At 39.4% G+C, this 13,497-nt stretch overlaps 1 protein-coding gene across 3 annotated transcripts in view; it reads right to left on the reverse strand.

Moving 5' to 3' along the window:
• Window positions 1-1,421: 1,421 nt before the first annotated feature.
• ASIC5 (acid sensing ion channel subunit family member 5) overlaps window positions 1,422-13,497 on the reverse strand; it is a 40,240-nt gene continuing 28,164 nt past the window's right edge. For 2 of the 3 annotated variants that reach the window (XM_077934128.1, XM_028744425.2), the window contains exons 2-10: window positions 12,941-13,247; window positions 12,136-12,367; window positions 10,797-10,919; window positions 10,207-10,356; window positions 9,213-9,360; window positions 7,250-7,306; window positions 6,449-6,617; window positions 3,474-3,565; window positions 1,422-2,565 (exon numbers count right to left, since the gene is read on the reverse strand). In XM_077934128.1, coding sequence (XP_077790254.1) covers window positions 2,375-2,565; window positions 3,474-3,565; window positions 6,449-6,617; window positions 7,250-7,306; window positions 9,213-9,360; window positions 10,207-10,356; window positions 10,797-10,919; window positions 12,136-12,367; window positions 12,941-13,247 — 1,469 coding nt within the window. In that variant the 3' untranslated portion in view covers window positions 1,422-2,374. The remainder of the gene's footprint in view (window positions 2,566-3,473; window positions 3,566-6,448; window positions 6,618-7,249; window positions 7,307-9,212; window positions 9,361-10,206; window positions 10,357-10,796; window positions 10,920-12,135; window positions 12,368-12,940; window positions 13,248-13,497) is intronic. The other variant, XM_077934129.1, reaches the window with a different exon arrangement.

The raw sequence follows: 13,497 nt of genomic DNA on the forward strand, positions 1-13,497 counted from the left end.
AGGCCATATAAACACATTGAGTCCACTGGATCATGCACTGATATTTCTTTGAACAAAAGTGATAGCAAAATAACAATTCTGCTACCATTTACATCGTCACTATTCTCTCAGTGAAAGCAGATAATGGCAAAAATACATATTTCTGAGTAACATGGGCCGCATAGGGTGGGTTGGGTCCTACTTTACAGAGTTGAGCCTTGATTTGAAGGGCTGTCGGAGGACAGTCCTCTATTTGAATAAGTCATTTATTTGGCCCAAGTGCAACTTAAAATTAAGAACTATATGGAGGGAGACCAGGCCCCTTGGCAGTGAGCACCAGGACATCAGACTAAGAAGGCTCACAGCTCACCTGATCTTCCCCTTACTGAACACCATAAATGTGGTTTTACTGGACTGCAGTGTCAGTAGTGAGCACAAAAAAGTAGATATGGATATTGTGTGTTTTAAAGATCATTCTTTACCTGAAAATATCTCGTTTTATTCTGGAAAAAGAGAAAGCTAAGTAGGACATCTGCTGGTCATAAATTGCAATTAGGGATTCTCCAATCTAAAGCAAACACTTCCCCTCAGCTATATATTTCCCTGTTGGGGTGTGGGTGAGTTGGCTGTCTATAACAATATATTTTAAATTCTCTCTAACAAAAGGGTTTTTGCATTATGTGAAATGTTGCAGTCATGTCCTTTTTAAAAACCTTTGATTAAAGTATTACTATTTTTATAATGTCTATAGTTTCTACTTTATATTATTCACTTGCTTCAGAGATTAATTTCCTAAAATTGTTGAGGTCTGGTTCTAGAGCTCAAACCTGCTTTGAAGCAATACCCTTTGACTTGGAAGGCCTGTGCCCACACCGCTATCTTCCATATATCTAGCAAATCCCTTTAGGAAGCTTTTCAAGGATTTGCTGTCTGCAGCGCAAGGCGGAATGGGAAAACTGAAGCATTCCGAAGCTGTGTATAATGCTGCAATGCAATTCTAACATATGGAAGGACTTTCTTTCCAGAATAGAACACCTGCTTTGCATGCAGAAGGACCCAGGTCCAATCCCTGGTGTCTCCAGGTAGAGCTAGGAACAGCTCCTGCCTGAATCCCTGGAGGAAGCTGCAGCCGCCAGCGTGGACAATACTGAGTTATATGGACAAAAGGTCTGACTCAATATAAGGCTTCTAAGGAAAGGCAGGAGGAGAAAAAGGCAGCAAGTGGAGATGCCTGAGGTCCTATATCTCTATGGAAGCATGAGCACATAGCATTTAGCAGTGACAGAGTGATTTAGCTCCAAATCATTCTTCCTTCTGTGCAGACTCATGACCCACACCCAATAGCAAGCATTATTGGTCTGCAGTTTGCTATGCTAGTCCAACTTGACTTTTGCATGCAAAAATTAGCAGACTATCCCAAATAAAGCAGAATTCACAGTGAATTACAATTTCAGTTTGCACCTTTATCAGGTTCATTAGTACAGTCTTGCATTATCAAATACACACTCATGTGCCAATCATGCTCACATGTGCATATGCGTATTATGTGTTCAGTTGTACATCTAATAATCATGAATTTACTACATGACTACATCTCATGCCCATCTTGACTACTGAATGAAGAGGAACTTCCTCACTCAAGGATGGAGGTAGAGGCATCCTTTTGAACACCTGCTAGCCTTTAAGTGGCAGAATACATGGAAGTTGTGTCATGCGCTTTAGCTGTACAATTGCTCTCCTGATAAATACATCTTCAGAAATAAAAATGGCCATTTCAAGAACTCCTATTCATATGGGCATGCTCAAATGCCTTCATTTGAGATGAGAACCAAGGTAATTCATATTGAATCCTTGACCTCCATCAGTCTTGTCTTTGCCCATTTTGGCTCTTGCCCTCACACTTGATACAGTTGAGAAACTGCTGGAAAGGAGCAGGGCAGGTGGGGAAGGAAGCTACCACTCAGAGGGATAGCAATGGTGGAGGACCTTTCTAATCTTAGGAGAATTCTAGGACACCCCACCCCACTCAGTTTCCTATGAAAGTTATCCAATAGAACTTAGAGAGAGAGAACCAATTATAAGTTGGGATGGGGGAATGTCATTTTGTGCACTCCAGTGAGAATTAGGCACACCTACATCCCACTGACATAAATGTGGACTAATGTGAATTCTATTGTACACGAGGAAATTCTGTGTTCTCCATGATGGTGCAGACTACCAGGATAAGCAAGCCCTGCATTCATAAATACTTGCCTTCCCTAATATGTGTTTTCTGGACTTGCATCAGAGAAATAAGTGTGAACTGAATACTGTTTTATCTTGCATTAATTTCAGAAGGAAATGCCATTTACTGAAAAGAAAATTTCACCTTCTTCCATTCCCTTTCTGCAAGCCCTTAACATTCTTGTATTCTTCTTTTGTGTGTTTGTGCATTCTGATCTGTAGTATTCCAATTGGGCACTTCTGGTGCTTTCAGTAGAAGAAAGACACACATCCAACAGAAGTTGGTGAAAATATATTCCACAACCTCTATGATTGTAATCATACTGGCTCCACAAAACAAACCAAGTTGGCCACCAACATCAGCTGTAATGAAAGAAATAGAGAGATTGGTCCAGCAATTCTGTGCCTCTATATTGCTATACATTAGTATGATTTAATTCTATCTAAATGTGTTCAGGATTGGGATACTAGTCTTCAGTCTTGAAATCACTGACACACTGAGTGAAAGCCCTCTAATGAAATGGACTTATGTCATCACAATGGGACTTCCCCTTCCTATCCTCCCTCCTGTAATCCAAACATGCCCCCCCCCAATATGCTCCAGAACATTCCAGAAAGCATTTGGATGGTGGGGCAGAGAGCAAGGGAAGTCCCTTGCTGAAACAGAAATGTACTTGCACAATGTTGAATAAGATCCATTTCAAAACTGAATAGATTTTGTGCTTCAGATTGAAAAATACTCACCAGAACGACCACTTCCGTTATGCAACTCTGTTGAAATCTATTACTAACTTAAGTTCTACTGGTTTCTGTGGGCCCAAAGTGAAACTAAAATACCATACACACTTACCTACTGAACATAGTGGAAATTACTTCTAAATAAATATTATTGTGCTGTAGTCTAGTGTAATACAAGACTTGTTAGCAAACAAATAGAAACGTATTATATAGAAATACTGGGTGGTAGTCAACTGTTTTTTTTACTCAGAGTAGACCCACTGAAATTAATGACCCTAACTTAGTAATGTTTATTGATTCTATTCTGAGTAAAAAAAAAAAGACTACCCACTATATACTGCCCACTGTTAAATACCATCCGTTGGTAAAGATAGTTATATCTTATGATCCAAATAATGCTAATTAAGAAAACAGTGATAGTGTGATGCAGCATAAAGTAATTATGTCAACAACTACTTCATTATTGTGAACACACAGAAATGTAGGGGTGGGTGGGTTTTGTTTGTTTTTTTAAGTTCATTTGGGTCACTTACCAAGTAGCTCAGATACACTCAATGCCTTCTGCTGCCGGGTCATTTTGTAATTCAAATCATGATATCTAATGTCAATATATACAAGGTTACGCCTATGGATAATAAAGGCACACTTTTATTATGCAATTGTATTACTATTTATTATCATCATGATGATCAGTCTAGCCATCACCATCTGCAGAAAATACTATTCATGCTTTAAACAAAGTAACAATAATCCGAAATCGTGGGGAGGTGGAGAGAACATAGAATTTGATTCTGCAGCACACTCAAGAGTGTTTTCACATATTATAAAGTCAGCCTAAATGGTTCTTATGAGCCCCTGTGTCTTCTCATAAGAAATATCCCAATGGGAAGAAGGGTAACTTCCAATGGGAAGCAGGCAACTCTTGTGCATGGAACAGATTATCCAGGTAGGCAGGAAGACTGGATAATGTCCTTGTTTTTTTTAAGCACACATCTACAGGTTTTTAAAAAAACAATATGAATCTAAAAATATAATGTTTGAATATGACAAACAGATAAATGCCTGGGAACATGAATATTTCTTTTAGGTACATGTGCCAAAGAGATAAGGTCAGCAGAAACTCTGGGCTGAGTGTACACTTAATGGCAACCCTCACTGGTTGCTGCAAAATGTACTAAAATTCCTAGGATCACAAGATAACAATGAAAAATGACACAATTGAAATAGTAAGTATTTACTTACTCAGTTCAAATGATTGCTGATGACCAGCTTTGAGTGCTTCACCTTGGCCTAGCTATTACTTAAATTCTGAGCTAATAGTTTTCTTTTTTTATGAACATTTAGTTGGACCATTAAATTTTGTTTAATAAATCAATGTTAGGCAATCCTAGCTCTAAAAATGAAGGCTCAACTCGCGTGAGCAATCCTTTCTTCAAGGACCTTCTCCATTTTAAACCTGTTGCGTTATAATTACCATAATGACCCTGCTAATGGATCCCACAGTTTGGGCTTCCTGAGGTAGCTGAGGCAATACCACAATACATATTTGGAATAGGGCTGTAAATAGTTGAAACTACCTTTTAAAGTTTCTGAAAAATCAATGGATGGCTATTAGTTAATTTATGATGTTAAACTCATTAATATGTTTGTTTGATCCTGACTCTTTAATCACTTGGGAACAGAAACATTTCCCTGTAATTTGTCATGCTTCAGTGACTAATTGCTAGATAGTACCCCATTTGTGAACAGTAATCAAATGTCAGAAGGAGTAAAATAAAAATGTTGTTATGAAGACACCATCGCACAGGGTGGGGAAGATCCATAGCATTTCTAACTTTCATTAAAAGCACCTGCAATTCTGATCAGTGAAGAAATGACAGTCACAGAACCAAGAAATTACACAAAACGAATGAAATGCCGTGAAAATCCGTGAAAGGAGAAGTAATCGGCTATAGAGTTAAACTAAATTACAAAAATCAAAAAGTTTAAGGAAAAAATTAACCTAGAATTCTAGGCATTTCATTTATTTTGTGCAATTTTGATCAGAGCAGTGGCAATGGGGGGCCATTCCTCTAGTCCCACCCGCTGCCAAGTAGAGCTAATAGTAGATTAGAAAATGTCACAGGAGGAACAGAGTTAAGAACTTTCCCCCAATCCATAGCCTCCTCCAGCTCCATTAAATTAACAGTAGGGGGAAATGTGAGATCTAAGCACAGATCTTCTGTAGTTTGATCTTCACAAGATTAATATAACATAATCATTAATAAAACTGCTTTTAGTGTTGATAAAATCAGAGACCTTTCCAGTGATAATGAAGATAAACTAAGGAGTCCTCATCTATAGAAGAGTGAACTTTAAAATTTATATTGGATTATAAACATTTTTAAAGAGCATGTGATTTATAAGCTTATGTTACCATAAATCTATTAGGTTTTTTCCAAAGGTGCCTCTGTGTTTTTGCTGTTGCAGGGCAACATAACTACCCTTGCAGAAGTTATATGTTTTTGCTTTTGTGGGGGGTGGGGATATCGGGCGAAGAGATCAGGGATTCCTGACTCAAAACGTTTTCAAAATGTGCTGTTATATGTTTTACTTTTGGAAGTTTTTATTGTTTTATATTGTGCTATATTGTAGTTTTGTATTATATTGTACACACAGGTCCTGCTTACCAAACACAATGTGTGGCCTGGAAATCATTCGTTAGGCAAGCATTCACATAACGAGTCCACAATTTCCAAAGATTCCTATGGGAACATTTCTAATCTGGATTTTTTCTGATCTCTCCCCTGCTTTTTCAATGGGTTCTTTCTGTAATGGCTGCAGGCAACCAGCAAAAGAAAGGCAAAGAAAAAACAATTGTCCTGCCGGCTGATTTGTCTGATCTTGCTTGCTCCCTCCTTGTCACCAACCAGCAAAGCATAATCAAGCAAGGAAGAAAGAAAGTAGGCAAACTCTGGCTGTTCAGATATCTGAATCTGTGGTGTGTATAGCAAGGTTTGGGCATAATTATTTATGTTTGGATAAGTGAATTTTTATATAGTGAAAAGGCAGATAGTGGGACTTGCATACCTTGTAGTTCTTCCAGTTTTTTGTTTAAAGGTAAAGGGACCCCTGACCATTAGGTCCAGTCGCGGATGACTCGGGTTGCAGCGCTCATCTCACTTTACTGGCCGAGGGAACTGACATTTGTCCGCAGACAGTTTTTCCGGGTCATGTGGCCAGCATGACTAAGCCGTTTCTGGCGAACCAGAGCAGCGCACGGAAATGCCGTTTACCTTTCTGCTGGAGCGGTACCTATTTATCTACTTGCACTTGACGTGCTTTCAAACTGCTGCTTTAGTATTAAGCAGTATTTAGATATATGAAATAAATAATAAAATAGAAGCCATTGAATTATAGTAATTCTTTGGGTCCAACATCTCTTGAATATGTCTTCAGTTTGGTTAATAAAGGTTGCTCTTGTGTAAAACACATTTCTTGACAGCATGACAATGAAGAAGAAAAGTACCTGATATATTCTGGACGTTTCTTCAGCTTTGTAGAAAGAAATTTCAAAGCCTTTTCACTTTCAAAAGTTGAATAGGAAATGGTGGTTGGATAATCTGTTTCCTCACAAGGCACAGGGCAAGTGGAATTATGTGTTCCTGCTGTACACAATCCTGCGAGCTCAATTTTATCTAAAATGGGAACCAATTTCAAACATAAATGCCCACTCTAGGCGACTTTCATGTTCACCACCATCTGCAAGCAGCCATAGTGAAATCAACAAAAAATTGATTGAGTTTATCATCCCAAGAAAATGAGTTAATAAAGCATAATAAATATTATATTATATTGCAGGATTTGGTGGTAATTTGAATCTACGTCAGCAGCCTTACATTCTAAGTGGTAGAAAGATGGTAGTGTGTGATTTCCCACTAAAAATAGGTGCCTGTATTTTACACTGAATTTCTTCAGCATTTGGAACTTATGAAATCAAACCAAAACTGTACAGATGATTGGAAGAGTACATTTAGAATGTTATTTATGGTTTGTCTAAACACAACTTTCAGCTGGGATCATTTAAAGTATTCTGAGAAAAATCAAGTCCTCTCCTTTCCCTAATAAACCATTCCCAATCAGCAGAATATCCCAGGCTATGGGATTTCCCCCTAAGCCTGACTGTCCTGGTGCAAATGATGCTTTTGTGTGACTGGGATTCCACAGGTTGGTAAAAATGTGAGACATGCCCCCACCCCCACTGGTCCAGCTGGTTGCCAGTTGCAGATGTATGAAACTGGCTCTAGTATTTGGCTTTGGCTTTACTTACACAGTTCAGGAGAAACACAATTGTAAAATTTGTCCAAGTCACATTCTGTGCCATTTCCTTTTCAACAGGTGTGAAGAAGAGGGAGTGGGGAAGGAGAGAAAAACACAAAGACAAGGGTATCAAAACACACATTTGAATCCATCTGTTTGGTAAGCCAATAATAACCAATAAACAAGTGACCCCAGCTAGTAAAGCTAAGAATTTGATGTCTGTATGTATCAGCCTGAAGCTCATGTAGAAACACTCATAGCACCTGAGCCGAGGATGGGCAAACTTTTTGCTATTTGGGGCTGCATTAATTTTACCCTGGCTTTTGACACCTGAGAAATATATCTTTAGTACCCATCCGCTTAGCAATTTTAATGTTGTGTTTTTATATGGCTGTATCTCACCCCAGACACCTTTGGGCAGGTAAGAAATGCAACTCATCATCATATCATCATTATGACATCATCTGATGGTGGTATGTTAGGGACTGGATACGCAGAGCTGAACCTCTGGTGGGCAGGCTAGCTCCTTGATTCACCTATTGCCAACTCCTTTTCTCTCTGTTCCGCAGGAGGACTGCTTGGCCAGAGACAGATCATTCTTGCTGAGAGCTTTTGAAAATAAGGTGAGGGGAAGGTAAACGGCGTTTCTGTGCGCTGCTCTGGTTCGCCAGAAGCGGCTTGGTCATGCTGTCCACATGACCCGGAAGCTGTCTGCAGACAAACGCCGGCTCCTTGGCCTATAGAGCGAGATGAGCGCTGCAACCCCAGAGTCGGTCACGACTGGACCTAATGGTCAGGGGTCCCTTTACCTTTACCTTTACATGAGAGCTATATTAGACCCTTAGGCTGCAGGTGGCCTGTTTCTATCCTAATGGTTTCATTATTCAGCTGTCATTTATGCACGAGGTGATTCCTTAAGCAATTAAGGACTTATCTTTGAAACTGAGCTGTCTGAGACTACATTTCAATCCCTCCTCCTTATGCCAAGCAGCACTGATTGCTTCTGCTGGTTCAGCTGTCCTTCCTCTGGCCACCACTGATGGAGTGATACTTTTGTCACTCTGCCAGTGCAGAACATGCACCCTTTGAACATTTGGGTGGGTGAAAGGCATGTTGGTGGTATTCCTGCTAGCAGAGCCTGGCAGAAAGCCTCCAAATGGGCCCTTCCAGCTGCAGGGATGAAACTGAGCTGGCTCTGTATCCACTGGATCCCAAGTTGCTCTCCCAGCTGATGCTGGCTGTCATTGGTCCTGATCTTGGCCTGGATCTGAACTAGCCTGAAGTTGATACAGGGATTGGGTCTGCCCCTCTGCCTTCTACTACCATCACCATGAGCAGCCAGGCTGCAGACGTGGCAGTACCTCCACTGCTCTGCAGAGGCTCAGAGGCAGCAGGGAAAAGTTTGGGATGCTCTGCCTGCACAGAAAGTAATCCATAAAGACTCTACAGCAATGTCATATGCTTGCATGCTGTGCACGGGGAGCAGGGATGGGAGCACTAAGCCCCACCTCCCATTGCCCTACAAGTCAGGGAGGGTGAAAGGGTGAACCGGGGAGTTCTTTCTCCTTGTACTGTTAGGAACCCTGTACAATAAGGGTTCCAAATTGTGTGAGGAGCTGCCATGAGTCACTTCAGACCTTTGTTTTTTTTCCGCCCTCCCTGCTTGTGCATAGGTTTTACTAGTGAGCAGATAGCTCAAAATTGGCTAAAGGCAGTGCTTTTTTTCTGGGGGGATGCATACCCCTAAACATTTTGGGAATCTTTGTACTTTTGTCCATTTACTGTATTTATTTTCCCCGATTAAACTATAAAATGGTGATTTTCTTGAGTCAAAATGAGAGTACCCCTAAACATTTTTAAAGAAAAAAAGCAGTGGCTTAGAGGCATCCCCCCAAGCTGTGATCCGCACACTCTTGTTGGATTTCTTTGAACACTGCAAACAAATAAAGCAACTTATACCTGCCCAGTTATACCTGGGAGCATGAACGGTAAGCATCCACACTGGTTTTGAATATGGCGCGCCTTGCATTCTTGTAGGCATCCGTAGGTACTATAGAGCTTGTGGTGCTGAAGTTTGATGTTTGGCTTGCATTCTCCCCAAGGGTATTCTTGAATAATTGTCTTGAGTGAAAGAAATGGCACGACATACGTTATATACATTACTACTGTCAAGTTTTAATTGAACAAAAACCACCTCCATTCCCACCTCCACACATATATACAGATTGCTGCAAAAGATTTTTGTTGTTGTTGCTGGACCAGACCAAACTGAATTAAATTAAAAGACTTGGTAGTAAACTTGATTGTTGTTCTGCAGGGCTGCCCCCAGAGGACAGCCTGACCGGCCCCAGCTAGCTTCAATTTCTCCTGATTCAAGATGGATGCTCAGGTACGCAACTGAATGGGAAAGATTTTCAGGGTAGGAAGCTCTAGGTATACATTGGAGTTTGAACATAGAACTGAGCTGGAGTACTATATCAAATTAAAATTTTACTCTGCTTTTTTTTATCCTTCCTGTGTGCCTTGTCTTTTTAAAGTCTTGCTTATATTTTAAAGTTGTCAATCATTAGGGGTTAATTGCTTTAACTGATTTTTAATATTGTATTTTAATATTGTTAAATATTGTTATTATCAATAATGATGATTGCATATGCAGTTTATTGGACTTTAAAGTGGCTAGCCATACAGTGGTTCCTCGGGTTACATATGCTTCAGGTTACATACGCTTCAGGTTACAGACTCCGCTAACCCAGAAATAGTACCTCGGGTTAAGAACTTTGCTTCAGGGTGAGAACAGAAATCGCACAGCGGTGGCGCGGTGGCAGCAGGAGGCCCCATTAGCTAAAGTGGTGCTTCAGGTTAAGAACAGTTTCAGGTTAAGAACGGACCTCCAGAACGAATTGAGTACTTAACCCAAGGTACCACTGTACGTACTTTCATTTCTCTGTGTCTTACTCTAATGCTTACCTTCACCTGTTGGATTGCAGCATGAGCATGCATTCCTACTGGGGTTGATATACCTAAACCATCAAATCGGGGAGGCGCTTTAGGTGAGTGGATAGCAAATGTGATGCCAACATCAACAAAACCAAGAGCAGGGTCGTCGGTGAACTCTGCCTAGGACACAAGGCATTGAAGGGTTACAGTAAAATTACAGAGGATAATTTTCAGATCACTGTCACACTGAACTGTGAATTGCCTTGGCAAAAAATTATCTACTACCATAATTAACATTAAGAGAAAAACAATAGTATACATGCAGCATTTTCGTTTTGTAATCCACTATGTATCACTTATCATCTGACTCTACATCAGATTTCACACCAATTCAAAATCTGTCAATGCAAATTAAGTTTCAGGATGCAGATTATATTCTAGGGCTTTCATAAGTTTTACTTATGAAATTTGACTTTGTGGGAAACTTCAATCATGTATGTATTATTATTATTTTTTGCTTTGTTTTTAAAGAACTTGTACCATTATAGTGACCCACATGCCCTGTCCTTTATCATCAAGGTTTTGCGCTCACATTGTAGAAAAAATTTGAATATCTCTACCTGTTTGACATCAAAAAGCAAACTCAGGCCCCTTCCAGAGGCACTCACTCTTCTTTTTGCTGGAATGTTAATGTGATTAAAGGTGAAGCAGTTTCCATATTCAGTGAAGACATGCTCAAAGTTCTTCAATGAAGAAAGTAAAAGAAAATAAGAAATTGAATTAGCTCACCTAATATTAAGTATGTTCACAGATAACTGTAGCTATAGAATTGGATTTATTTTGGATGAAAATGTGAAATGCAACCCATTTAACCTCTCAGCTGCACTTCCTCATAGTTCCTAGGGTTGTACCTGAGGTAAAAACTGGCCTTACCAATAGGTAAGGCAGAATGAGGAGGATGTCCCAGGCAGCTGATCTGGGGTGTCAGGAAGGAACATCAAACTGTTATTTATTTATTATCACTGTATTTTTTATTGCCAGGTGGGGGAAGGAAGTCTATACCAGGTAACAAGCATTTTGATTGGTGTCCTGGGAACTATTTATGATTTTGCCCAAAGCAACAAAATGCCTCAGAGCAGTGTCTGTCAACAGTTTATTTATTTATTCCATTTATTTATTCCACTTATTATTGAAAAGATCTGAAAGAGATTTACATGAATAATAAGTACAATGCCCAGCAAATGATTCACATAACAAAATACACAAACAGTATCCACTTTTTTGGTTTTGGTTTTACATAAAACCAGAGGGCATTACAGTGCAGAATAATATAGAATTTCAAAGTACGCAACATATATACGACCATCCATACACTCTCACTCACCAGCTGTTTCACACAACCAATACAACAATTCACTATCTCAAACATTACCTTTGTCAACCATGCATACTCGAGAATATTACAACCTATATGTGAAGGGTTGTATGACATGTCTCAGCACTGACAGAACATTTGGAAAAGTGTATGAAGAATTCCTCCCAAAGAAACAAAACAATGAAGAATTCTGAGTGCCTTATTCCCACTTTAAAACCAGATGAAGTCATTCAGAATTTTAAAACATGGGATGAAATTCATAGGTGTAGACTTTCTGAAGCATCCTTTTGATTTTTGTCACATTAAGCTTTATCAAGCCTTAGACAAGCAATTACAGACCTATTTTCCAGTCTTTGAGGCTCACGATTGGTGGATGTCCACTGAGGAAATAAAATTCGTATCATAATAATAGCTCCCAACAAAACGTATTCAATCTAGTACTTTGTACATACATGCAGTCTCCTCTCCATATGAAAGTGATACATTCCAGATCACTAGATTGTGATCACTAGATTGTGAGTTTCCATACTCACATGCCCTCACAATGTCTACGTTACCTCTGATAATAGAAACAAAAATATTACCTCTGGATAACACGGCTCCCCAAAATATTCACAATCCAACAATGTACTGTTGTTGAGATAGAACCCATTATTCCTTGTGAATTCTTTGATGCTGAAATTTTGATTCCCCTGAAGGAAGTCTTTTATCTCTTGGCCAAACGTTTCCCTAGTATCGAACAAATGTAGCACTCCCGACACTATGCTCCACAGGAAGAAAATGGCGCTCAGGTTAGCTACTGCTTGGGTTTGGAACCTGTGAGCATAAACCATAAAAGCAGGGTTAAGCCTGAATTCCAAGGGATAATTCCAAAGCAACTCTTAAAACTTTTAAAAGAAACAGAGTAAGGAGCCCAAGGCCGGTATGTGGTCATAGCATTGCATTTTATGGAAGACCTATGTATATTATATATACCTTAATAGAAAATCTAGCAGAAGGATAGGAATTATGGGGAAATTCAATTTAATTTGCATTTAAGGTGGGCTTATTTAATTTGCACCTTCCAACACAACATGTGAACCAGCACACATAGAGTCTTCCAAATTCACACTTTTCTGAATTTTGCAATGCAATTCTCCAGCCAACTAAAGTGCACAAATGTATATATTAAAGTGTATCGGTGAAAATAACATACAGAAATGCATATAAAATTGTATATTAAAAGGTGTATGGAGGAATAATTTTTCATGAATTTTTCAATGGAACTTAAAAAAAAAACCTTCACAAACTGATGTGGAAAATTGGACTGAAGATGGGAAGAATGAGAAATTGAGAGAAACCAAAATTAACACATTTGCCCATTCCTACAGGAAGTAAACGGTGCCTTACCTGTTCAGATTACAAAAAGTTACAGCAGGAAACTCTATGTTTTCCACATACTGAACTACCACCGATGTTGTTGTGGGCCAGCTGAAATAATTGGCGAAACGACTGCCAATTTGCCAGGCAACCAAACAAATGGAGCCCACGACTACTGCCATCCACAGTGCCTTACGGCTCTTGCTCCTTGTGCGAACAATATTGTGCACTCCATGGAATGAAGTGGAAGTTGCAAATTCATAATCATACTTCTTCCTTTCTTCCAGAGACGGCAGTGGTTTTCTGGTTAAGTAGAGCCTGGCTTTTTCCAACAATCCTTAACATTTGACAAGAAGAAAAATTATTGGCACATAGGTTCCCTACAAAACCAAATGAAAAGGATGCTTCAAGGTGGATTCCAATGGCAGGGAAAAGCCATAATGTAGCATTGCCAGATTTAATTCATTTGTTACAGAGGTTTACATATCTAGAATATGATTCTAAGCTTTGAAATAAAGTATCGGTTAAAGCAGTAATGACAAACATTAGCATTTATTACTCAGAATTTTACAAGAAGTAGCACTAAC

Source organism: Podarcis muralis, chromosome 9, assembly GCF_964188315.1.
Source record: "Podarcis muralis chromosome 9, rPodMur119.hap1.1, whole genome shotgun sequence".
NCBI lineage: Eukaryota > Metazoa > Chordata > Lepidosauria > Squamata > Lacertidae > Podarcis > Podarcis muralis.